This window comes from Eucalyptus grandis, chromosome 1, assembly GCF_016545825.1.
Source record: "Eucalyptus grandis isolate ANBG69807.140 chromosome 1, ASM1654582v1, whole genome shotgun sequence".
Taxonomy (NCBI): Eukaryota; Viridiplantae; Streptophyta; class Magnoliopsida; order Myrtales; family Myrtaceae; genus Eucalyptus; species Eucalyptus grandis.
Window position 1 is genome coordinate 36,574,475 of NC_052612.1, and position 26,703 is coordinate 36,601,177.

General features: G+C 40.7%; 3 protein-coding genes across 11 annotated transcripts; 2 read left to right on the forward strand and 1 right to left on the reverse strand.

The window, feature by feature from the left end:
- On the forward strand, positions 1-3,119 carry LOC104440502 ((R,S)-reticuline 7-O-methyltransferase). Its single transcript, XM_018875488.2, is given in 5 exon segments — positions 1-303; positions 305-357; positions 359-846; positions 1,667-1,758; positions 2,723-3,119. Coding segments are annotated over 5 exon segments (1,110 nt in total). The 5' UTR covers positions 1-141; the 3' UTR covers positions 3,038-3,119.
- A 1,016-nt stretch (positions 3,120-4,135) lies between these two features.
- On the reverse strand, positions 4,136-8,899 carry LOC104440512 (ELMO domain-containing protein B). 9 transcript variants are annotated; one of them, XM_010053437.2, is made up of 10 exons: positions 8,769-8,899; positions 8,262-8,355; positions 7,443-7,546; positions 7,107-7,175; positions 6,791-6,906; positions 6,146-6,200; positions 5,884-6,004; positions 5,315-5,362; positions 5,090-5,184; positions 4,136-4,533 (listed from the first exon to the last, which is right to left on the reverse strand). In XM_010053437.2, the coding sequence occupies exons 1-10, from the start codon at positions 8,820-8,822 to the stop codon at positions 4,432-4,434; spliced, it is 858 nt and encodes a 285-aa protein (XP_010051739.1). In that variant the 5' UTR covers positions 8,823-8,899; the 3' UTR covers positions 4,136-4,431. The 9 variants fall into 9 exon arrangements, with proteins under 9 accessions (XP_010051739.1, XP_010051762.1, XP_039161910.1 ...); XM_010053460.2 differs by having other exon boundaries at positions 7,443-7,563; positions 8,769-8,853; XM_039305976.1 differs by having other exon boundaries at positions 8,652-8,770.
- Positions 8,900-10,523: 1,624 nt separating this feature from the next.
- On the forward strand, positions 10,524-13,570 carry LOC104456755. The gene is made up of 5 exons (XM_010071615.2): positions 10,524-10,795; positions 12,287-12,419; positions 12,520-12,615; positions 12,700-12,823; positions 12,888-13,570. The coding sequence occupies exons 1-5, from the start codon at positions 10,524-10,526 to the stop codon at positions 13,568-13,570; spliced, it is 1,308 nt and encodes a 435-aa protein (XP_010069917.2).
- The last annotated feature ends 13,133 nt before the right edge of the window (positions 13,571-26,703 follow it).

The following is a 26,703-nucleotide window of genomic DNA, read 5'->3' on the forward strand; positions in this document are numbered from 1 at the left end:
CCCAAGAATGTCACCTGAATTGAGATTTCCACGTGGAAACTCCTCTCGACTCTTACTACAAGTACGGCCACGCCACAATGCTCGCCTCCATCCAATCTTCCACCTTTCTCCCGATAGGCAAAGTCCACGGAGAGAGAGACCATGGAAGGAGCGAAGGAAGGAGATGCAGCTGCAATGCTCCGAGGCCAAGCCGAGATATGGCGTTACATGCACGGCTTCGCGGACCCGATGGCCCTCAACTGCGCAGTCGAGCTCCGCATAGCCGACATCATCCACTCCCACGGCGGCCGCCCGGTCACCTTGGCCCCAGATAGCCTGGTCGATCGAGGGCTCCCCTTCCCCCGACCTCCCCTACCTCCCGCGTCATGCGCCTCCTCGTCCGCCGCAACATCTTCTCCGTCCACCGCCCGTCCGACGGCGGGGACCCGCTCTACGGCCTCACCAACTTGTCCCGCTGGCTGGTCCGGGACTCCGAGCTGAACCTCGTCCCAATGGTCATCATGCAGAACCACCCGGTCCAGCTTGCGCCGTGGCACTACCTCGGCCAGTGCGTGAGGGAAGGCGGGATCGCGTTCCAGAAGGCGCACGGGGTGGAGATGTGGGAGTTCGCCAGGGACAACCCGGAGTTCAACAAGATTTTCAACGACGCCGTGGTGTGCACGGCCAAGATCATAACAAAGGCCGTCCTCGAGGCGTACGGGGACGGGTTCAGCCTCGTGGGGTCGGTGGTGGATGTGGGAGGTGGGACCAGGGGCATGATCGCCGAGATCGTCAGGGCATATCCTCGTATTCTGGGGATCAACTTCGACTTGCCGCACGTCGTGGCCACTGCGCCGGCTCACGACGGTGTGGAGTGTTGTAATTATGGTTATAATTATGGTTAATGGATCAACGGAAGCCAATAAATTAAGATACTAAGATACGTTTTTTCTGTTCACGTATCTCTTTTTGGATTCATGAATTTCCTATACTTTTATGTTCACGTATCTATTGAATTCATAAATTTCTTAGATTCATGTATCGTTTAGTTCATGTATTTATTGAGTTCATGAATCTCTTGAATTCACGTATCTTTGGATACATGAATCTTTTGGATTCACGTATCTCTTTATTCATGAATCTCGTTGATACACGCGTCTATTTAATTCATGTATCTCTTTAGTACATGAACTAAAAATCTCTATATATAGATAGGAACATAGAGCTTCATGGGGGTTTTGGTTTTTGGTTTTAGTTTTTCTGAATCCATTCCAAAAAGACTTTGATAGACTTTTCTACTCTTCTGTTTTTCCTGAGGGTTTTGGTTTTTGGTTTTAGTTTTTCTGAATCCATTCCAAAAGACTTTGATAGACTTTTCTACTCTTCTGTTTTTCCTGTGTTGGTTGATTGAATGGTTCGACTGAGTCCTGTTTGCATAGTGCTAATCCAAATAGGTTCGAGGTGTTGTATCTTGGGAGGCATAGTTTGTGAATCTGCGGAGCACCTTTGGCAAGAACTAATCGCCTTAAGGAGATTCGGTTATCCGTACCTCACCTCCAATTTTATGTTATTTTTCAATGATATCTTATTTTATTCTTCTTCAAAAGTTGTAAGTTTACATAAAAAGAAGGATATTATATAGTCGTTATCATCTTCTTTACATTGATATTCTGATTATAACAAACAGTGTGCTTTCTCTGGATATTAATTTCCAACATGGAGCACGTGGGAGGCAACATGTTCGAGGCCATTCCCAAGGCCGATGCGGTGTTTCTCAAGGTATGGCTGCTTGCATTTCGCGTATAGTTACATAAATAAATTACTCAAAAACTTCCTTAACAACGTCAAAAAATTAAAATTAAAATTAAAATATAAAAAAAATTGAGAGAGGGAATTGTGGGCGGCTGACCATAGCGACACCAGTGTCTGAGGTTAAGCTGATGGCGGTAGCCCCCCACCTTGCCACGGGTGTGGGTCACTCTTATTGAATGCTTGCCTCATGCCACAATTGTTAATATAACCCATGATGGTTCCCCTTGTGGTTAAGTCCCTCCCTTATACACATTTGACTCGGCCCACCAATAGTGAAATGAGCACGACTTCTATTTTGTGTGAGCCAATTAGAATGTCAGAATCTGAACTATCGACCTATGCTCCGATACTGCATTTGAATCTCTAATCCATAAGCTTAGGCCTACTAGAGGGAGATTGCGTGTAAATGAGGCATAGTATAATAACGCATTTAAGTGATGCGAAGTTCTTCTAACAATGGCTGTCACAGTTTTACACATTAAGGGTGACCTCTATTCACTGGGCTGTCTATCAACATGACAACCACCATCACGATGATCACCTATTGAGGATGACCACCACAATAATTGTCTCATCAGTTGTCGGACTATAGATCATGTATTCAGGGCTATATCCTGAGTTGGTGGAATCAAAACATTTTTAAAACTCACGCTTAAATAAAAAAAAAAAAAGAGGATGATCGAACTTTTAGCCTCTACCTAAATCAGTAAATTTTTTTGTTCGGTTGAATATTTCAAACTATCAAAATTCATATGTGAACAAGGGTAAAAATTAATGGCCGGAATAATAACATCGAAAAATTGTCGAAAAGTTTAGAATTAATATGAAAAAAAAATTTGAAGTTAAATCGGCTGTTGTACAAGTTTATGAGTTTTTGAACAATTATGATTATAAGCATGTATAATTTTCGTGGCCATGCACTGAAACGCAGTGGGTTCTACACGACTGGGGAGACGAAGACTGCGTGAAGATACTGAAGAATTGCAGGAAAGCCATAGCATCGTCGGATCAGAAACCTGGGAAGCTCATAATCGTCGACCTAGTCCTTCGCGACCAAGAGGGCAGCGGTGATCCGTTCGAGGACTTCGGAGTGACGTTCGACCTGCTCATGATGGCTCACCAGTCAGGAGGGAAGGAGAGGACGGAGGCCGAGTGGAAGGTGCTGCTGGAACAGGGCGGCTTCCCTCGCCACAACATCATCAAGATCCAAGCCCTGCCTTCCATTATCGAGGCATTTCCTCAGTAAAATGATCGTTTTCCTTCTCTCGGTTTTGTAATTAGATTTCGCTATCACACGCACGTACCTTCCCTTCGAAACTGTCGTTCTTCGAGTTCTTGCATTGCTTAATAAAGTGTGATGGTTAGTTCCATTGTGAAATTAGTGTAATTTCACCATTGCGTACAATTGAGTATGCATCAAGTGGTGTAAGGGTGTGCAAAAAAATCGGGCATCGCTTGAAACCGGACCGGATTGAATCAATCCAGAGCCGACGGTTCCTAATTGTAATTTATTACAATTGGTGAATACAATATATATATATATATATATTAAAATTTTTAAAATTTTTATAAGATGTTCTGGTAAAATTATTTATTTTCTCCGTATTCTTATTGTATTTTATCTTTTCGTACCTAGTGAAAGAGCTTGTGAATTGCGTGGGTTTTTTATAATATGGATCGCAGATAGATTTGGGAGTTATCATGTTAAGTCCAACTTGTATTACCTAGGGAACAGGTAGTACCTACTTTGCTAATGCATTCATCTAAGGAGTGAATTTCTAAGACTGTCGATATTGATATCATAAGATCCTTGATTTTTTGTTTTATACACATTAGCAAAACTCACAAAACAGACAAAAATATAGCTATTGCTTTATGATTTAAATTTCTACTATTGAATGATGTGATAAATATATGAAGCTTCAAGACAAGGCATAAGAAAGAGATTTGTTAGCAAGACGGTTTTTGAGTAACTGTAGAAATAAGAATTTATTGTGAGTCACAAATTTTTAAAGATTAGACCCCGCAATAAATTATAATTATTTATTATTTGATTTTTTGTGATTGAGAACAGAATGTCTCACGGAAAATTAAAAATTGTTACCCAATCTTTCCATGGTAAATAAGAAGAAAAGAAACCACCAGGGGTTCGCCGTGTGGCCACCCTTTAACATGGAATGGGAAGGTGAGGGGTTCAAATCCCCACATTCTCGGGGATGGGGGTAGGGACGCGTAAGTTTGAGAGTGGGTTGCGACTCCACGCCCGCAAGAGGGGCGCAAGTCTGCGAAGTGAGTGTAGAGTAGGAATAGAGTATGTGACCGACCAAAAAAAAAAAAAAAAAAAAAAAAAAAAGAAGAAAAGTTCCTTCTGGTTTCAGTTACAGGAAAAAGTCTGTGTTTGAGAAATGTCGGTCACAATTACACAGAAGTCAAGCCCGATTCAATTTCCCAACGTTTTTCTCATTGAGTCCACCAAAAGTCTACACATTTCAGCTACATGTAGCTGCAAATCCTCAAGCAGACATGCATGGCATGCGGTCGGCAAGCGCGAAACTTGAACCCGGGCGTTTTCCTAACTTTTCACCGTGCGACTGCGTTTCTCGGATGCTCAATATCTGGAAGCGAAGCAGTTGAATGTCTCTATTGGTACAGCAGATTGTAGGCTGGTAGATCCCGGATTCGGTGGACGTCTTCCAGAGACAGTTCTCTCTCCAACTGCGTCCTCGTTACCCGAAGAACCTCCTAACAAGGAGGTAAAACAGTCCAGTGTCACAGAAAAATATGCTGTTTAGACCACATACAAACGCAAGTGAGAACCTCAATGCTTCCAATGCTGTGCTGAAACTTTCTATGGCCAGAGAGAGTGGAAGATCTATACATAAATGCGAACCCCACATGAAATATACCAAGTGCCAACGATGCGTATCGCTGAAACAAGTAAACCTGATGGAGGACGTCGAAAGCAGGGGAAAAGGGCAGGTGCACTTGTGGAGAAAGAAGTTATCTTAGTTGATCATGAAATAGCGCACATATCTCTGAAAAATGGCATCTCTGGACATCAAGCATCATCTGATGCAAGTCCTCATAATCTTTTCATTTTCCAGATGAAGTATTTAAATGGGATCTGATCCGGCACCTCTTATTTTTATTTTAGGGCTATCTATGATTATGCTTGTTCCCACGATTGGCATTTCTTTTAAAATAAGCTTGATGTACCAGACTATCATGTTGTCAGTAATGACGAGAGAGAGAGAGAGAGAGAGAGAGAGAGAGAGAGAGAGAGAGAGAGAGAGAGTACATTGAACTCCATGTAAGAAGCATGCATGGCAAGCCACTGCGCGTCCATCATTTCGAAAGCTATACAGTATAAGACATCAAAGGCTTCTTCATCTTCTGCCAATCAAATTGTGATGATAGTCAGTAAAGGATGAATCTTATGCAGAAGGTGGTGAACCTGAGTCTGAAAGAGTGAAGTTCGCTGCAAACAAAAATAATGAAGAACGAGTACTAAATGGCAGAGTACCTCCTAACAATTTGACAAAATTGACTCCCGGAAGGCACCTTGGTTTGACTGCAAAATAAACACAAGAATGATTGATAAACTTATAGAACCTTCATTCATAGCTACAGGCAGATGCCATGCTAATATATGATTCTGCACAGAAAGCTCGAATGCATTAGCCTGTGTATCAATAGAAGTCTAGTAAATGAAGCCGCTTCACAGCACTGTGTAATCCACATCAGCGAATAATTAAAGAACATGAAAGCAGCATGGTTTTCCCTGATTTTAGTTCCATCTCTATAACAGATAGCCCACAATTTATTCAACATTTTCTAAAACCCTAGTAAGAGATTTAGTTACTTGAGGTTTGAGAGGAGTCGCACTAATCACTGTGGACCATCTCCAACAGGAAATGGCATCAAGTCTGACAATTTCAGAGGATCACTCTCAAGGTTTTAATTTTAAGGTTCTTTATATTCAACGACTCAATGATCAGAAATGTCAAAGCACCAACATGTGCACTGTCCGAAAGGTAAACTGACAGTGGTCCTTATGACAGAAATGCGTGATGATAGACAGTCTGTACCCACCTGAATATAAATCTAGCATCTGAATTAACATAAAAGTAACATTTATGCCAGCAACAGCGAATGGATACTCCCAGGTTGCTCGTTTCCCACCTTCCTTGAACAACAACCTATGAAAAGATTTCTTCATGTTGAATATTCCTATAATTAGTTAAAATGGAGACATCAAAGAAAGCAAGAACTTCATGGACAAAGATTATGCACTTCTGCATATAAGAATGCGAAGAGTCAAGCTCACACAATTCGAGAGAGAGAGAATACTTACTGGGTGAGTTCTGGCAAAAAACAGCAAATTCTCCAGGGAAACAAAACCACAGCCCCTGAAAAGAATGATTAACCATCAGTGCATAGACAAGAATCACTGAAATTCAAATTAGATCTTGACAAAGGAAGGTAGAGTGTCATGGCATATAAAGATAATGTAATGTCTAGCATCCTAATTGCTTATTACTTGCGGTTAAATTATGGTAGCATCTGACCAACAAAAATCCACGGTAGCATGACAGAGCAATCTCTGTAGGCGAATTGCTCTATCACCCCAAAGAAAGCGCTCCCTCTATTTAACCCGAATATTTAAAATAACTGTAAGTAGCACCACAATTAGAACTTATGAAAGGATCCAATATAATTCGATTGCAAAACAAAATTCGTATCCAAACCTGCCACAGAACTAAAGTAAGGATATGATCCTTCATGCATTTATTACACATCTGACTGTTGATAAAGAAACAGGGGATTATAAAGAACAAGTTTGATTTTCCCCCCTATGAGATGAACCAAGAGAATAGATTTAGTGACTGGTAATTTTGAAGATCTATTCTATAGATCATCCAATATCTATCTACAAGAACTTATATCAATTTGTGCCTATAGTATGGCATTACTACAAGACTGGTTGAAGCAAGAATACCTGAAGTCAGTTGATGGATTATGACCTTGCCAGCCCATGTCTTTCCATTGCTCCGATATTAAGGCCGTCAAAACAACATTGGGAAAGGCAGCATACCACAATGATCTAAGAGATTCCTGCCAATGAGAAATTTTGGTGAGTTTCCCTCACAAAAGTAGATTCTATTTCAGAAAATGATTATACAGAGAATTACTGCAGGGGAATTTTAGAACCACAAGGACTAATGCTGATGCATGTACACCTCCTCTTAAAAGGCCAAAAAATGAGGTCCGATAACTTGGAGCCAGAAGAAAAATGAGGTAGTACGAAGGAGTACCTGATGATCCGGGCGTGTCTCATCGAATGGTACTTGCAAACGTTCTTGAAGTCTTTGAAGCCGTTGCACCTGGTAAGAAAAGACATTTTGAGAGTTAAAAGGGCAGGGCACAAATAGTTGGGCAAAAGGCACTTAAAATGCAATCTCTCTACAATCCCTAAAACATATCTTTTTCGCATGTGGTCCTGGAAGCAACAACATCAAATAGCTTTATAAGAGATTCTTAAATAAATAATAAGCACTTACCATATTGATACTTCACGCAGCACCAGATTAGAAGAGTAAGACTAAGTAGTAAACACATGAAGACCCCAACTAGCTGATCTAGTCATTTACCTGAAGAGGACTGTAAGGATAGTCAACATATTTGTCATTACGTCTGTTGGTGGAGCGGTTGAAGAGTCCTCCAATCCAGGATCTTGGTCCAACCATAGCATTAGCTACAACAGCCATGAATCTATAAATAAGTTGAAACTTGAGCGTTACTTTTGAAAGAACAATGCGTACTAGCAAAAGTAGCCTGCTCTTTGGAAATTGTAATACATGAGTATTCAAAGTCAGTTTGTAGACTAAGTAGGATAGTGGTGAGGAATGAAACGAATGTGCTCATATATCATTTAACCTGAGGGTTCCTTAAAGATAAACATGAGCACCTCCAAAAAGGACATGATGAACGAAGTGATTATCTCAAAAAGAAATTGAGAAGAATGAAGTTGTCACACCACGTGAGCTGGTTTAACTATTTCATCCCACAAGCAAATGAAACCCACAAGCCATCAAAATGCTCCCAATTTGTTAACCTCTCAAGTACTCTGCTGCGTCATCTCCTCATAGAATGAATGCAGCAACATGAGTTAAGGAGACAGATCCCTTCTAACAATAGAAGTCTACTAATCAAGCACCTGATGAAGGCAAGAAAGGACTCGTGCTAAACTGAAAAGTACCTAGTGCCAATTCGAGGATCATCAAAACGGAGATATTAAAAGGAAAAAAGGGCTGATGTGGTCGATAGTTTCTCAGATATATCAGAAGCAAGCAAAACTTACACATTCAAAGTTCAGAGAGCAGTCAATGAGAAGAACATAATCAATCCAGCTTCAGCCAGTATGTAAATATAATCGCACAGATGGAATGTTGCCAGGAAAGTTTACTCACTAAAACATTGAGCTAACTGTGATTTTGCGTAATGTGACCATTCCAACTCTTCATTGTCCCCTTTCTGTCTCCAGTAAATTTCATCCTCATCAACCTACGTTTGTGTTTTGGAAGCAACTTTAGTATCTAAATAATGCATGACAAAAGAGACAGAGATAAACCCCTCACTGCACGAACATTTGTTAGTCCATTCCATGTAGCAGGCATAGAATACTCAAAAGTGAAGGAAAATAACATTTCCTACATTGGGAATAGAATGTGACCACGGTCTCTCAAGATTAGCAATTAGGATGACTCCGAAACAACAGACATGATGCTGAACAGGGACAAAACATAAAACGAGGGAAATCAAAATGCAGGATACACGTAGAATAAATGAAACTCCATCACCAGCTATGCAGAATCCAACAATTATAGCTGGTGCACATTTCGAGACGCCAGTATCAGAACCAAAGGATTCGATGTAAGTAACAAGACCATGCGAGATGGAAATGGGTAGGGGATTACTCGGTGGGGAGATGAGCAAGATGGAATGCATTGTCTATGCCTTCTTAATCTCATCAGGGGCCCAAATCAAACATGGGCATTCTTTTTTCTCCCCCCACTCTTTTTAAACCGAAAGCAAAAGGCTAATGAAGAACAAAGATGGTTACGAAGTCTTGGGTCACCAATGATTGCACCCCTCCCATGCTTTGCATCCACAATTCAACTTCCCATCATCATCATCATATCTCTCTCTCTCTCTCTCTCAAAGGTCAACAGCTATAACTGTGGAAAACACTAGGCATATTTCAATTAGAGAAGCACAATGCAAAAAGAAGCTTTTTAGCAGGGAATGCATCAACAAGCGCAATCAAAGGGCCTTTTTGCATACCTTTTGCGTAACAAATAATCCCCATAATCTAATCGAAAAGTTAAAAAACAAATATTTTAAGGCAGTACAGAAAGAGACGAGCAATACCCAAAAACTTTCATACTCATGCAAGACAAGAACGATATCCCCCAGCCCCACGCCACCGCGCGCACGAAAAAGCCAGAGAGATCCAAAAAGTACCTGCTATGGCGTGTGAGAGGACATGACGAGAAGGAAATGGTGGGGCCAATGCAGGAAGAAGAAGAAGAGGGGTCAGGAAGAGAGGAAGAGAAGGACATGGCTTGTGGGCGCACAGAGGAGGAACAGAAGGGTATGAGAAAGTTTCGGGCTTTTTTGGTCTGTCACTTTGCATTTGCCTTCCAAAGCACCAGCTTGTTCTCCGCAAATCCCGTTCGCATTCTGCAATCATCATCATCATCCGCATCATCTCATTATCTCCCCCACTCATATTCTTACGTGCCACGACTTACTGCGCATCATATTCATATCTTATATAGCATCTAAATTATGATTCTCCTGATAGGACACAGCTATATAGAGATAGGCCCCAGAGATGACTCCATGAACAAGAGGCGTGTGATCCTAACCTGGGATTAATTGCATTTACATAGAATGATTCGGTGGGGGACAAGATCTATATCAAAGAGGGTGGTATATAAAAGTCTCACCTTTACATGTCAATGAAAACATTCAATTTTTATATGTAAGTTACACGGCCAGGTGCACCTGGAAACTCTGTTATAGCATAAACATACTATATCCCAGCATCATCGCAAGATCCAAGGACGGCCACAAGAAGCAGGGGCCAGCAACCAATGCCACGAGCTGAAAAATTTCAAACCTGCCAATCCTCTTGTTGGCTTTCAGGCAGACCATGAGCACCAGATTATCTTACTAATGAAATGAAGAAATTCAATGCGAAATCAATCTATGCGGACTATGGCAACATGAATTAAGAACGCCAGCCGCCCTACATGAGTAAGACATAAATAATTTAGATGGGTACCGGGGGAAAAAAATTCAGACATAAACATGAATCATTCCAAAGTGCGGACAAACCAAAAATATAAAAAAGAGAGTAAGAGATAAGTTTCAAAACTGAAACACGTTCACATTTCGTTAGTTTCACACGCGACCTTCCCCGTGGCTTCTTATATGCAACATTTAATGTCATCTCGTGCGCCCGCCAAAGTAGAATGAGAAGAGAACGGAAGACGGTCAACGAGTAACTACTCTTCTAAAAACACTTTAAATAGTCACGAAGAGTCTCCAGCATCACACCAATTTGATACGGGCACTCAGAAAATTCTTCTTGTTATATAAGAAGCACGTCCCAAGAATCGTATCCCATCATCATCTCAAATTCAATTCCTGATATCTGGACCGCCATGAACACTCTCGCTAGGAACTCCACCTCAAGATGGAGGAACTTGTCGAGGCGCAAGAGAGAGTCCTACGGCGGCCTGAAGCCTTCCTACAGTTATAGGCGTGAGCGGGCCAAGCAGCGGCAGGTTTTTCTCAAGACCTACAGGTTAGGATCTGCAGACGGGTTGGCAGCTGATGAGTCGAACTCCCGCAGTCTTTGCAAGAAGAAGGTGTTGGTGAAGGCGAAGGCGATGGTCGTTTCAGTCCTATCTTTCATGCGCATCAGTCCTCCAAGGTCTTGCAATTGCCAATCGGCCATCAGCGCATTGGCGCCACAGCCGCTGAGGAGCCATTGCTTTTGATTTTGAGAAGCAATAGCATCGATGAGATGATCAGTCAAAATAACTTTAGTTGGGTCATGGTGATATGGCATTTGAGTATTAACACGCTATTTATTTTCAAGCCTGCAAAAAGATGAGCAGAGGATGATGCATCTCGGCCATGGCCGTTTCGGCATTTGTTATGGCAACTTACTGAGGTCACAGCCCAAAAATTTCATTCGCATCATGGTTTATTAGAATAGAAGTTGTCATTGGACTATTGAGCTTCGTTTAAAGAGGTATTGAGCTCGGGAGTTATCGATTGGCTCGGTGGCTAAACGAGTTCCTGAAAGTCTTTTTGTATGCGCTTGTGAAACAAATAACATAATTTTTTTCTTTAAGAAATGAATTTCTGTTGATGTGTTTCAGCACGCAAGATTTCGGGTCTTTCTTCGTTCGACACGCAATAAGTAAAGAACGAAAGTGCGCTAAATTGATCTAAGTTTGGTCTGCTCGGGTAGTAATGGCACAGATATGGCAAGAGCGAATCCTTATAATTAGCCTGGTCTCTTGTTCCCAATCCTCTCTAACTTCAGCGCAATGATCTAAACAAAGTCGATGTGAGAGAATGAATGAATTCGACATCAATTTTGGTATCAATAACAGACTCGCGGACAAGTGGAGGCATTGCAGTCCCACAGTTCCTAAATTGAAGGAGAGAAGGTTCTCCCCTTTTAATAGGCTCAACTATGAACAGGGATGGAGATTACAGCAAGACGACAGGTGCGCCCGCATAGTTTTGGCCCTTCTTAAGGAAGCAGGCGGTTGCTGCCATTCTCTCTCCTCACCAATTACAACCTTCTACTCGCTCTCTCTCTTCATTCTTCTTCATAATTATCCCACCTTCGCACCTTTGATCGTCAATCTCCAGTATAGCTATTCATTCATTTGATTGATTTCTTGTTCAACTATTGCCTGGAACTTTGCTTTGCAGTTTCTAAGCTCTGAGAATAGGAAGAGCCGACACATCATCACACTTTTTGACATTGATATCCTCCTCGGGTTCGACATTTGCTGGAAAATTAAGGAAATTGGATCATAGCAATGGCTTCTGACTTTTCAGGGGAGACATACACCTTAGTCCGTGACAATGCACAACAATTTCAGGTAAATACGTCAAATTGCATGATTCCTGTTCTCTTTTATCAGTCACCCGTTTTGAAGAATGTCCTAGTTGATGATCATGCGTGGTCTGACTCCTCAACAGATATGAACTCATGGTTATTAATCGCAGTGAGCTGAATTTGGTTATAGCAAAGTCCATTGTTGATATATTCCGAATGCAACATAATAGAACATTTCTCCAACCATGTAGATCAAAGGTCGATAGGCATCTCCGCTAATGCAAAAGTTAGCATAAATGTTGTTCAAGCATGCGTCTGATTCCATGTGTCCCCTGCTTGCAGAAATTATGCCAAAAACCAAAAAAAGAGATGGCTACAAAGGTTGAAAGCTCATGTGGGTGGGCGGGAGAAAATATTGATCTCCCGAGATTTTATTGACCTTCCTCCTTGTGATCGCAGCGTTCCCATTCATCAGGTACTTAAATATGCTTAACAGCAAAGGCAGGGTGAAGTGTTTGTTCACAAGCTGTGTTACTTGCCGTGACTAATAATTCCTGCTACATTTCTTGCTTCAGCTGATGATCGGAACTGTTGAAGACCTGCATAAGTCATATCCTGATGCCGTATCAGCCAATTTGAACACTGGAAGAGAAGAAATATTGGGACATCAGGTCCGTTGACAATTTGCGATATTCAAATCTGACTTTTTACTTTCATCTATTACAACATCAACTAACAAGAAGGCACTTGCATAGAGACTGATCCATCTATATCGTGCTCTAAGATCCGTCAGCAATTTTTGGGCAAAAAACAAGTGGATTGCTAATACTGGAGATATTGCTGAAGATGGAATGGACAATGTTGATTTAGATCAACTTTGTAAGTTATCCGATTAGACAATTTTTAGATGCTCCGTAGACTAAGAACACTGCGTTTCATACAGGTGCCAGAGTACTTGCCAAGCACGATCACATGATTAACATTGCAAAGGAGTTCTCTGATGTGATGGATGAAGATGAGGAAATCAGTGATGGCAACAAAAAGAGTAATGTTTTTGGGGAGATCTTGAGTGAGTCCTGCTTGGACAACAAAAGTACCTGTCCCTCACCCAACACTCCGACATCATTCCCGTCGGAGCTGAATCCTTCCATGAGACCGCTCGAACTCACTGACATCACTTTTACGCCTCCATTTCTTCTGCCTCTCCGAATTCAAGCAGTGAAGCAACTAAAGCTTCTCGACATGGAGTGTTTCCCATTCTGCACCCTTCCTCATGCACCGATGCTGAGCCACCACCTTCTAGAAGGCAGTGACATGAACAAGAAACCGGATGTGTCAACTCCCGAAAATGAAGCAGTTGCTGGAAGACTACCTGCGGAAGAAAGTAACCACGGGACAAAGGATTTTAAAGAATCAGATGGTTTCCAAAGAAATAAAAAGTGTAAGTTCAGATGTGAAGAAGCCGAGGCTGGAATGCCTAGAGGCAGCAATCCTTGCACTGCCGCCACTGCTGCCTCCTCTTCCTCCAGCTACGTCATCAAAGGACTCGTCTTATCATTCAATCAGCCAGAGACAACTCTGCCCCCACCTCCACCGCCAATTCCATTAAGTTTTATAGAAACTTGAAGGCAAAGGTGGAAGTGGAGAGAAAATCCGAAACTCATCCAAAGGCAAAAAGAACACCAGTCGGAGGGTCTTCGGGTGGGAAACAAGAAATGACAGATGCCATAGCAGAGATTGCTAAAAGGTTAGGTTCCTCTACTGGTTTTTGTATAGTTTCCTTTGTCACAGTGAGTTAGTGAGCCAAAAGACTAAATAGCCGCATTGTTGCTTCGTTTGGTTCTATAGATCAACATACTTTCAACAGATTGAAGAAGACGTCCGAGAGCACTGCGATTTGATCAAGGAGATAAAAGCAGCCATCAGTGCTTTTCAAACAAAGGACATGTCTGAACTCCTTAAATTCCATAAGTTCGTCGAATAGCACTTGGAGAAGTTAACCGATGAGACTCAGGTACTTTCATATTGTTATCTTCCAGTTTCTAGTGGTCTGAACTTCTTAAATTTCCACATCAAAATATGTTGGACAATGGATGGAGAAACCAAATGTTGAGACAAAGCTACTCTCATTTAGTTAATCTGTCAGTCATTAGCAGTGGGGTCATTTTAACCTAGAAACTCTTCCGGGCTAAGTTGAAATCAGGTTCTGGCAAGGTTTGAAAGCTTCCCAACAAAGAAGCTCGAGGCCTTGAGGATGGCGGCAGCCCTTTATTCGAGATTGGAAGGCATAGCTACTGAGCTAAAGAACTGGAAAGTAACCCCTCCTTTGAGCCAGCTTCTTGACAAAGTTGAATCATACTTCAACAAGGTAGGCTCCAAGTACCTCTACTTGCAGAGACATACCTTGTGCTTGTACCATATATGCATCACCATAATTGGGGGAAAAATACCAAAAAGTTTCCACCACAAAAATCCTCTATGAACGAACGCTCACGCCTATTCGTGACTCGCTGAAGAACCTGAAAAAGACAAATATAAGAGAGGAGTGAGCTACCACGATTCAGTGAATAACACATTTTTTTTAAGTGGATTGAGATATCACTATGCACATTTAAAACACAATCGTAACTCACTTCATTATAATACATAATCATAACTCAAATACCAAAGATACCAATTGTCCAGTCCAATAGTCAATCTTATAAAACATGTATCAATGGTCTATTCCATTGATTAGTCTCATTAAATCACATCGACGGTCCATTCCATCAATCAAACTCAAATCACACGTTAATGATCCACTCCATTGATCAATTCATGCTCAAATGTCTAACCATGGTCACGTGTAACGCCCGTGACAAGACGACCAAAATCCCCCCTTGGCAAGGTCTTCACTTATTATTAGTTGGTGGCTCGACCCACAAGGATATCCTAGACTAGTATGCGTATACCCACACATCCCTCCCTCAGGGTTCACACAGACATTGAACACCAACCACCAATCACAATATTCAGTAATCCAACATCATAAAGAAAGTCATATTACAACTCAAAATTTGATATAAAAATATCAAAGCATTCTCCAAAACATTTCAAGATTCTTTCATAAAGAATTTCATAAATCATTTTTCAAACAACCATTCAAATTGAAGTCGAAATATAACTCTATTCGAATAACAAAAATGACAGTAATAGCTCGATCCTATTTTAGGCAATAAAATATGATTTTTTTATCAATTCATAGAATATAAAATCCACCATGTTTCTCAAAACATGAGTTTAAAATACAAAGAAGAAATAGTGTCACTCACTTGAGAAAAGCCAAAAATCAACTACGATGCATACTCGAACCATGCACTCAGATCCCTAACAATTAACGGAAAAATAATATCAAAAGGCCGAGGAAAAAAATGATATTCTTATAACGACTTGCCTATACTAGGCCTATTTGTTGATAAAACGACACCTATGCACCACAAAAGCTCACATTTAGCAGAAACCCATCGTTTTTTTGCTAGGCATGGGCCGCGCGCTAACTTCGTCACACCATTACTTCCTCCAATAAATTCTGTTTCAAGCCGTGTTACAATCTTTAGAAAGCTTTCTTAACGTACAACAACAACCCTAACTCAGCCGCCCCAAAACAGTATCGAAAAAAAAAAAAAACGCTTGAAACTACTGTTTGCTACAATTCCATATTGTGCCCCGAACTTTAAAGTTTCATTTCGGACGAACCACAAGCTCAAATCACGATCCGTAAGATGCTATAGCTTCATAACATCCCAAAGTACCATTTTTATAAAAATATACAGCTCAACAACTCAAAAATCAGGCTTTGCCACAGAAATATCCAAGAAATCCGAATTTTGAGCCATAATTGCAGCGATTGCTTGAAGTAGGTGATTAAAGGTTTCGATTTCTTACTAGTGTTGCAAAACACACTTGAGTCAGCTTGATGAGGTGTCCGGATCACGAGCGCGCCAAATTTTTTCTCTTTTTCCTTTTTCCTTTCTCTTCTTTCTCTCATCTCCCTTGTTTCTTTCTTTCCCCTGCTTCTGCCCGTGCTCTTCTCTTTTTCTCCCTTTATCTTTTTAAATCACAGCCAAAGCTTCTTCTACTTTCCTTCAGCTCCTTTGTTGACTTTTCAACCCTTTCTTTTCCCTTTTTTTTAAAGCCCATATATTACAAAAGAAGAGGTAGATGCATTAGAGAGTAGCAAAGATGAAGAGACGAAGCATTTCTTGAGCCAAAACATTCACTTTGATTTCGGCATTTTGGTTCAAATAAAAGAATCAATGGTGGATGTTTCTTCAGGCTGCATGGAGTTGGCACTGGAGGTATAATTTACTTATAACTACAAACAAATGAGAAAAGAAGATGACATTGTTTATGTATTTCAAATATTAAAATTTTGTCTAGGAACGGAGAGAGATAAAGGCAGCAACCGATGCGGCTCAGAAAACCAACACCGGAAGTGAAACTAAAACATGTGTAAAGTTGCTCTAGCGAGCTTTTCATCTTGTGTTTCGCACCTATAACTTTGTAGGCGGGCAAGATGACCGAGCTGACCACTTGACGCAAAAATTAGCTGATGAGATCAAGGCCGATCCTCTATGAAGCTAACTCGTAGCACATAGATCGGTGAGATCGTCCGCAAGAAAGGTCAGTAAGATCGTCCACAAGATCGATTTCGATTAACCATGGTCTTGTTAAAGTACTAATTATTAAATGACATATTGTTATGTAAACATAAGTCATTAATTGTATTATCCCATGTAAGAGCATGAACTTTATCTGAGAAAATAAAGCACACTTCGATGATACGCTATGTGACATCCTGATTTTCAACCTTGTTTTTGATGAAATGAATTGGGCTTTTCATCGATGCACCTATGACATTTTTATCTGAGTTGGCCGCTCACGAGATAACTAGTTTATCAGATAAAGCCGTTAAGGAATCTAAATGCAATTGATTTGAGAATTTGACAAGAAATCGACTGCTCAACCGTGCTAATCTGTAAGGTTCAATACAAAATCAATTAGAGACCAGAGATAGGTCGATTCGACAGATGCATGTAATTAAAGTGTGGGTGATTCACCTGATTGCAAAATTTTTGTCGAATGACACTAAATCGATTTTTTTGTCATTTCTATACCTTGTGACCATATTTGAAATCTCGAGATTTTACGACAACCGAGAGCTGTCTATGAGTCGAAGATGCACAATGTGGATCGAAAATAATCGATCACAGGTCAAATGCGCTAAAAATTCCTAAAAGCTACTTGGTAGGTTAGGTCACGTTAAAATCGCGTCTGGTTAAAATTAACCATGAAATTGAACCCGATTTCAGAAATTGAAAGTTTTTTCATGTCACAATTTATTTTAGGAACGTTGTCTCATCATTTGAAGAATTTTCAGTGAGCCCAGAATTTTTATGGAAAATCAAAGTTTGGCAAAATTAAATCGGGAAATTTGGATGGGTAAAAATTAAGGAGTTTTTGGGCTATCAAATTGAAGTAATGGTGAAGAAATGGTGTGGGCTATTACCTTGGCAGGTGTGGCCATTGAATTGAAGTTGTTTGGGGAGGATTGGGGTTGAATGGGAGCAAAATTCATAGGCTTGAGGGGCAGCTGCATTTTGGTCCTCAATTTAGCTCTAGTTGGTGAAGATGTGTGAGCAATTGGCTTTGGGTGACCAATTGATATTGTGGGCTCTAACTTGGCTGAAGATAAGGGGGGGAACACTCAAGTGCTTAAGATATTTAGCCTTGACTTCCCCTTCCCCTTGTCCCCTTGACCCTTCTCTCCCTCATCCCTTCCCTCTCTTCTCCCTTTGTGTGCCAGCTTCCCCCGACCCCTTATGTTTTTGCTTCTCTTTCATTTTCCTTTCAAGCTCGGCTCCCCCTCCTTCACTGCTCCTGCTTTCTTTTCATTTCCTTTCTACACGATCGTTCCTTCCCCCCTCACCTCACGCAACTCTCACCGGCCCATTCTCCCTTTGCCATCACCGCCCAGCAATCTTCCACCCACAACACTAGCCCACACCAGCCCACTTTCCCCTCGAGTCAACCCCAGTGACAATAGTTGTGCGCCCATTTCCCTCGTGCCGCCAGCACTCCCATCCCCTCTATTTCCCTTTTTCGCCGCCACAAGTCCGTGACACCACCCACCTAATTGTTTCATGCCAACCTTCAACGCCAGCTGCCACCATCAGCCCACACGCTGGCCAGCTCTGTCTTCGTTTCTTGTTTTGCCGCATGCTAGACTAGTAGCCCCCTTCAAGACCATCGGCAACCGTGAGCCTTGTGGGCCATTTTTCAGCCCGGTCCAGACCTTTGCGTCGCCGTAGGCCTGAGTCTCACTCGTGTTCATGTCACCGTTGTCGTGAACTTATCGACTCATTAAACCGGTGAGTTTACTCTCTAAACCTTACTTATGATGTTAATTATGCTTAAGTGAGGTTTAGATTAGCTTAAGTGAGATTAATGTATTTATTTAACTTGTTAGTTAACTAGATTAATTAGTTAGGCTAATTAGGTTGTTAGATTAGTTTAATTAGGTTAATTAGATTATGTGGTTTAGTTAGCTTAGTAGAGTATTTAATTAAGTCAAATTAGGTGATTAGATTAGTGTATATAGCTTAATTACTCATTTATTTAATTATTTTGTAATTTATTTAATTATTTATTTATTTTCAAAAATTATACTAGGATAGCTGGTTGTTAGAATTTCGTGCTAATTGTTGTGGTGTAAGTAATTTGTGCAATTGAGTGATGATTGTTGATTTTGAGTTATTATTTTAAAAATATGAAATTCTGGTATTTAATTAGAAAATACCGAGTGTCAATTTTTGACACCAAAAATGTTTTTAAGTACTATATTAAATAGTAAAATTTTTAAAAGGGATGATATCACTTTTTCTGGTTCGATCTGACCGTGTATCCATATACGATTATTTTACCAGGTGTTTTTAATATTAAGAAAATAGGCTAAGTTCGTTATTTTAATTGAGGTATTTGAGTGCAAAGCACGATATCTTTGCCCGGGGATTGGATGTGTGCATGATTGTTATGAGAACTCGTTATGAGCTTTTATGCCGAGCGATGCTCCTATATGGAATGCCCACATCAACGGATGTTAGATCATGGTAGAGACAGGACTGAAGCTCCTTTAGGAATATCGTCTAGAGGTAGGCGTTGCCGTGCTCAAGGGATGAGACGATGCTCGGTTACGCCAAAAGACTGCCGAACGTCGAATAGGCTGTGCCCGTAAGGCCGTTATTAATTGGAACGCTTGTCTAAGTGAGATATAACCCTGCCTGATTATGGGGAAAAATTGTGTGGCATGGAATGAGATGTATCATAATGATTTGGTCTTATAATCAGAACTCTTGTGATTGATTGATCTGAAAGTGAGGCATTCCGATTATTGATTGCATCTATTGCATTTATAAATGTTATAAGAGCTGTACTGATGTGTAGGGAGGTGCTGAAGCGATGTAAGTCTTCTGTGATGTGTGATTAGACTACCTCTAGGTGTATTATCTTCCTAATCGGGGTTTAGGGTGTAGACTCTTTGAGATTTTCATCTCACCCTGTTGCGGATTACTAATTTTAGGGCTGTAGCATGGAGGATCCAGAGCCCGAGGCTAAAGGGTCTAGAGTGTAGATGGCCTAGAGGTTTCTTTTTGAGTCATACCTCATTTGTATAAATTAGATGCATTTATAAAGTGCGTTTTGATTAAATTGATTGTCCTATTTTTCTATCCCATGTTTGGTTGCTGTCTGGGGATTGTTTATTTCGCTTCCGCTTGTGCATGAATTGATTGGGTCGACGACACATCCTAGGAACGTTCTCAATTTAGTTGACCACCGAGGGATGCGCGCGCGCATGGGGTTCAGGGTGTGACACTCTGACTTGGAAAATCTCGTAGCATGACAATGTCACATGCACGGTGTCACGACCCCAACTCCATCTCCAGGGTCACGAGCGATGGGGGTTATTTTTCAACGTCCTAGGCGCGTTGCTATCCCATTTCTTTTTATCTTTTCATTAAGCACATGCAGAAGCGTACATATAACACCCAGACAACAACAAGTAACCATGAAAACAACCACTTGTAAATATACAATTATGTTAGTTGTATTTACAGGCCCATTTGTCACAAATTGTCATATTTACAACCATTATATTTTCTACGATACAAAAACCGAGTAAATCTTAGCTCCTCTAGCAAGACTGCAACTCCAGCACTAATGGGAGACCTCAATGCCTATAATTCTGAAAAACAACGGGGTGGGTCATGGATTCAGTAAGTAAAACCCACTAATATTTGGGTAGGAGGATGCTTCACCTATCAACAAGCACATAACTCATCCAAAACATTAGTCAATGACAAATCAATAGCAAAACAAAAGCTTTGTCTTCAATGAAACATGAGAAATCCTCAATCAACAATATGCAAGTATAAACCAATATTCACCCACAACATGAGGAACTCACGCCTCACTCAATATTATATAAGTATAAATAAGATCCGTTTCATAGTATGAGGAATTCATGCCTCACTTAATAATATGCAAGCATAACCAAAATCACTTTCATAATGCGAGGAACTCATGCACACGAGATTCACTTATTAACAGCCGAAATCTATTGACTCTTCCAGAATCCACTGGGCATCTGAAATCCATCGGGTGACGTCCCTTAATTCAAGGGTGACAGCTAGAATTATTACAACATCCTGTCCTTTTGACGAGGCATCCCGTTGGCATGGGGGCATCTTGTTGGCGAGGGCGCATAGTCGCCGAATCCATTGGTCAACCATAAATTAGGCCATCGTGTGTCCATGCATCAAGCATCACAATTCGGTTCTTATTTTCACTTTTAGTTCAAGGGCCATGTAAAAGCGTGTGAAATGATTTATTAAAATCGAGACGTTAAACATACTGAGTGTGAATCAAGGATCGCGACTTGATCCGACATGTTTGAGCATCGATCTAGTACCCAACTTGGCTTGGGAACGATACAACTCGATATTGCACTGGAACCATGATAGAACTAGCTCATCGTGACATGTTTACTGACCTAGTACCAAACTTGGAGCGATACACCTCAATACCGCACCAAGACCATGAAAGGACTGGCCTGTCGTGACATGTTCACCGACCTAGTACCAAGGTTGGCTTGGGAACGATGTGCCTTGATATCGCATCGAGACTAAGAAAGGACCGATCTGTCATGATCCTGTGTTTGTCCAAGACCGACAAAACTCCTTTTCAAGCTCGAGGTGTGGACTAGTACATGCACTCATGAAATAGTTTAAAATAGTTTTGTAAGGAAATAACAAATTTTCACAAAAACACTTTTCAAATCAGTCTGAGTCAAAGCAAAAATCAAAACATATCAAATAAACACACAAACTGAACTTCTTCCAAGCAACTCAAACCAAAGCACGAGCCAAAGTTCATCAAATACTGATCGAACTCAATCAAGGAACAAGGTCTAAACTAATCCAAGCAAATACAATTGAACTTCAAGCAACAACAAGTCAATCAACTTCGATAAAATACTTGTCACACACTCGGAATAGCGTCACAACGTCTTAGCCAAATATTAGTAGATTCTACTTACCACTTTCTAAGTCGGTGGCCTTGAATTGATGACGACGACAAGCACGACAACAAGGGTGGCAACAAGAATTCCTAGGGAAAAGGGGCCAAACTTTGATAGGAAGAGAGAGAGAGGAGGTGGTGTGTTGTGGGAATGAGAGAGGGATGCCTCATATTTATAGGCAATTCTAACTTGTTCTCCAAGCCTTAAAAGTCAAGACTTCTTCCCTAAGTCAAGGAGTATTAAATGCAAGGTAACTTGATCACCAAGTCTCAAGATATGATAGGAATTAGCTTGGTAGCTTGAGACACCTCTACATGGCATTTAAGGATTTGAGTCCAAGCTTGGGTGTGACTCACATCTCCTAGGTGAGAAAAGCAATTTTGAACAATTTTCAAAATTAATATCTTTACCTTGTCAAATGGAATTGAAAAATTATGAAATTTTAATATATTTTAGGGAAGACCTTAAATAACTTTTTTTTTATGAGAAAGTAAAGTCAAATTCGTGCTATGGAAAGAGTAGAAAATCACCAAACCCAACCCAACCCAATAATCTACTTGTCAAGCAGATCCAACGTCTGCAAAGAAGGACCCATATAAAAATCCAAATCTTTACAAAACTCTTTGAAATTTTTATATGTTGTATAAATGGATGTCCTTTAAAATTTTTATGAAGGAAACATGGTTAAATTTGAAAGGGAAAAGTTTATAAAATTTCGAAAAAGGTAATCTAGTCACTGTTTTTACTACACTGAGCAGATTCCAAATAGTAAATGATTGGGCTTTCGTCCCAACCAATTTACCTTAGAAAAATTTGAAATTTAATTATGTTATAGGTCAAGATATTTCAAACAACTTTCAAGAAGGAAGTTCTTCCAAATTCAGATCACAAAAAGCTTTATAAAATTGGAAAATAGTGAAGGTCTGACAGTTTTGAAAATAAAAAAGCATTCATTGTTGGACATCCTTATCTTCTAAGTTTCCAACTAAGTCCTAGGTTAGCTTGGACACTTTATCTCGGCATTAAATAACTAGAAGCCAAATGTATTTAATTCACTTTTATTTTGTCCAAGAAGGCTTGACTTGCTTGCTCCTTCTTTTAATAGGCGTGTAGTCCCTTTCTTGGCCTCCAAGATTTCCTACTTAGGTTAGGGTTACAATTAGGCTAGGCTATAGGGACAAATATTCCTTAGTAGCCCACACTTCATTAAATATGTTCACATGTGTTCACATCGGTTCACACTTAGTTTCTAAGACCTAAGTGTGAACCCTAAGTGTCAACCCTCCTAATTAGGCTTAGGTGTCCTCCTCATTAATGAGTCAAAGTCAAGTTTCAAACTTGTTTTCCAAGGCAAAAGCCTTTCATGCCAAATATCCACCATTAGTCAATGTGCACTAATTAACTACAAGCCAAAGGCATTGAATGCATTTTAGGAAAATATCTAAATTTTGAAGGCCTTGTCATTGGGAAAGGATTAATCGAGTTTGATTGCAACCGACAACCTTATTTGGCCCAAGGTTCATGCCTAAGCCATGCCCAAACAAAGCTAAATGCAACCTGGCTTGATTGGCCAAACCGAGTTCAAAATCCCCTTTATTGAGAAAAAGTGGTCGTGAACTGGGTTTGGTGGCTAGGTCCTAGCCCAATTGGTTGGTCCTCTGATTGGATCGTGAGCTAGCCCACAGGTCAGTTCTACTTGGCCAATCCTAGGGCCAATCGACCAATTCTATAGCTGGTCCTGTGACTAGTCCAAGGTTCTACACCACAAGTCCCGATCAGTCTGAAATTGAACCACGTTGAGTTTATTCAATCCATGGTCGATTATCAGTTGTCATATAATCGTGTGGAATTGATTAGTTCGTATCAACTCACGATCTCATGGAATCGGTTCATGGTTGTCCATGACATGCATAATGACTAGGCGGAATCACATGTGACCGATGCAATGATCAGATGGAATTGAGCCATGACAATCCGTCGATCCGTGATGGTATGTGATTGTCCCACAACCGATCTTTATCGTCGAGTAACCTTTCCATGATCAAACACTCTAGGACCAATCCCTTGGTTGCCAATTCCCGAATGGGCTACTCAGCTCATGATCAACCCTCGAGTTAGCTCATGGCCTAGTCTCGCCCTTGACGTACTGGACTTTGGCCTACTAAACGGGGCCAAAATAGGGATCTAGATCGAGGATGTTACAATAAGAATACACTAGAAATGCTCTAGTTCCCACTTTGTGTAATCAAAAGAGTGTAATAGAAATTGTAGCAAAAAACCAACTAGGTAATGTAAAACACGAACGCAAGAGGTTTACCGTAGATAGCTGAACTAGGGGAAAACCACAGACCAAGCTTACCCGAACTTCCCATGACATGAAATGGGAGTCTAAAAGGTTTTCTCTAATCCTACAAGCGAGGATGCCGTAAATTCTCGATTCTAATTATACCTATAATAGTTGGACTTCTGTTGACTAGGTGAAAAAAGTGGGGGTCTCACTTTTTTTTTTTTTTTTTTCTAAAAGGGAAACAAAAGGAGTTGGAAAAGTCAATAAATCAAAAAGAGAGGGGAGGAGTCTCGGCTAAATAGAAGCCGAGAGCTATCTTGACCAAAAAGAAAGGAAATAAAGAGAAAAGAAGGAGAAGTAGAAGAAGAGGAAGAAGAAGAAGAAGAAGAAGGAAATAAAGGGGAAAAAAGGAAAGGGGGTTTGGCACATGCATGCTGCAGACACCTCACCAAGCCAACTTGGTTCCGTAACATAACGCCCGGTAAGAGATTAAGCCCCTCCTTCGTCCAATCGAAGTATTTTTCGGATTTAAGGCTTAAATTTGGACTAGCTACTATCGATCGGGGACTTTTGAAAGTAGACTTTGAGTATGGTTTGAGACTATGTTTTTTGAGTGGAAGGACGGCTGTGTCATCCCATCCCCATAGTTTTTGGGGTATGACATACCCGACATGCTTCAATTCAATCATAGAAATATTAAGATGTCGTATCTTTTAACCAAAGGGGCATATGATGTTAATGGCTCATGAAACTCAACACTTTTTTTCTCTTCCTTGTTCTTTTGACTCGAACGATAGTAGTTGAAAGTTCAGCTTGTAAGTTTTCTAAAGCATTGAAAATCACATGATCGTATCGAACCGGCGCATTTCATGGAGGAACGCCAGAGTGTTCCAAAATAAGCAACAGCAGGGTTCATCCCTTCACAGAACAATAAGAATTGAACGACTGAAAATTTTGCCCACTTGCTCACCACTCAAAGGAGAGGGAGGGCCTGGAAGAACTACCCTCACTTATTTCCTCTACTCGAAAACAACCACATTTTCCTTCGAACCAGCTCTCGATCTATCATTTTTTTTTCTCTTTTTTTACATGTTTATTCAATTTCGCGCTTGATCGGCTCGCTCCAATCAAAGAGCAGATCGTTCTCAATGAAAAAGGGCTAGATTTTTCCCTTTGAAGGGGCCCCCGCCCCCCTGGGGGAGGAAGAAAGCATGAGGAAAGGAAATTGAGATCAATATCATGAAACAAGAGGAAATGTGAAACGACCCATCTTACGAGGGACGGCTAAGAGCATGCCTTGTGAGGTTAGCCATGAGGGTAGGAATGAGTCGAATCCCACGTCGTTTTATATTGTGCTCATTTTTCAACCTCCGTAGAATCTGTCCCTTTCATTGTGCAACTCCTCGTACTCCATTTGATGTGACTTTCCTTCAATCCAAGATCAATTATGAAGAATTGCCACAGTAGAAGAACCACCCCGAGAACTCCAGATTCTCATTTTTTCCACGTCCGTACAATCTGTCCCTCTCGTTCTCCAACTCCTCCTTCATTTGCTATATAACTTTTGCTTCAATCCGAGATCAAATATGAAGAATTGCCACACGTTATCTGCGATGCTGGGCATCGAGTTCAGCAGTAGGAACACGTGATTTGTGATTTTGGCATGGAGAGTGAACGGCCTTCAGCTTCTAGAGCGGAGGCCCTTCCAGCTCGGGATTTCTTGCCACGTTTTTATCATTTCGTTATACTATGCTTGGGACCTGGCTGCGACGTAACATCCCAGAGTCGGGAGAAGGACGTCCTATTACATTTTCTTACTATTTCTACTTCGACATTGGTGTGTCGTCGCTAGTTTTCTTTCCCATTTTTGCCCTTTCTTTCCCCATTTCTTGCATTTTACTTAAAATCCGTAATTACTTCATTTATCTATCTAATGTTAAAAACTCTTTCAAGAAGATGGAGCTTATACCGAAGACTATTTGATTGATGAAACAATGCTAGTGGTCAAGATGAGATAAATAGTCGAACTGAATAGCTATTGATATCCTATTGGTGCTAGGAATCTATCATGTAATAATATATTATTATTGTCAATATCTTTTCTTTATTTAATCTATTACTGTTCATGGTCGAGACGTAAATTTTGACAATTTTTCTATACCTTTATTTATAATTCTAGATACCATGTTTCTAGGGTTTTCATGATGTATGGCCTTCAAATTATTTCTACATTGTCTACTGTAGCTGATTCACTTTTATTAGTATATCTTAAAGGAGGCAACGGGTTTATTGAATTCTTTAGGGAAAAAATTGAAAATAAAATAAAATAAATAAAATAAAATCGAAAGATACCCACCCACGCATGGCTGTGCTGATTGAGGCCTGGCCTCTTGACCGATAGGTCAGAGGTTCGACTCCCAGAGTCCACCACAACTCTCAGAGCAATTCCGTGACTTAAGCAGGGGGCTCCGGCTAGTGGGTTGTTGGCCTAGTCTCCCCTAAGGTATCGTTGGTGCTGTGCTCCCGTAAGGTGAGCTAGGCCGGATCCTCGGCATAAAAAAAAATTGAAAGATCCATCAAGATTTTTAATTACAATGATAATTCGTAGAGGATTTTCAGTAATTCTGAAGCACGGCGTTCTTGTTTGTCCAAATCATTTATTGCGTGTCTAGGACAATCACCTTTTGAAATTCAATCAAAAGAAAGTGCATCAATTACGAATCTCCATGAATCTGTTGAATGAATGAAAACGCGCTCCGAAAGCAACTACAAACATTTCCCTGACCAGTGCTCCTCACCAACATCCATATAAAGGATGGTATAGCATAAGATACTTGCAACAAATTTTGCAATAGC

Bases quoted from the DNA above. Each gene is read 5' to 3' on its own strand.
- LOC104440512 (XM_010053426.3), bottom strand. From the start codon at position 8,498: ATGTTATTTTCCTTCACTTTTGAGTATTCTATGCCTGCTACATGGAAT. The intron at 7,547-8,261 runs GTGAGTAAACTT...TGGCTGTTGTAG, and splicing joins ACAGTTAGCTCAATGTTTTA to CTAATGCTATGGTTGGACCA. The intron at 6,005-6,145 runs GTAAGTATTCTC...TTCAACATGAAG, and splicing joins TTTTTGCCAGAACTCACCCA to AAATCTTTTCATAGGTTGTT.
- LOC104456755 (XM_010071615.2), top strand. From the start codon at position 10,524: ATGAACACTCTCGCTAGGAACTCCACCTCAAGATGGAGGAACTTGTCG. The intron at 12,616-12,699 runs GTCCGTTGACAA...GCACTTGCATAG, and splicing joins AAGAAATATTGGGACATCAG to AGACTGATCCATCTATATCG. The intron at 12,824-12,887 runs GTAAGTTATCCG...CGTTTCATACAG, and splicing joins TGTTGATTTAGATCAACTTT to GTGCCAGAGTACTTGCCAAG.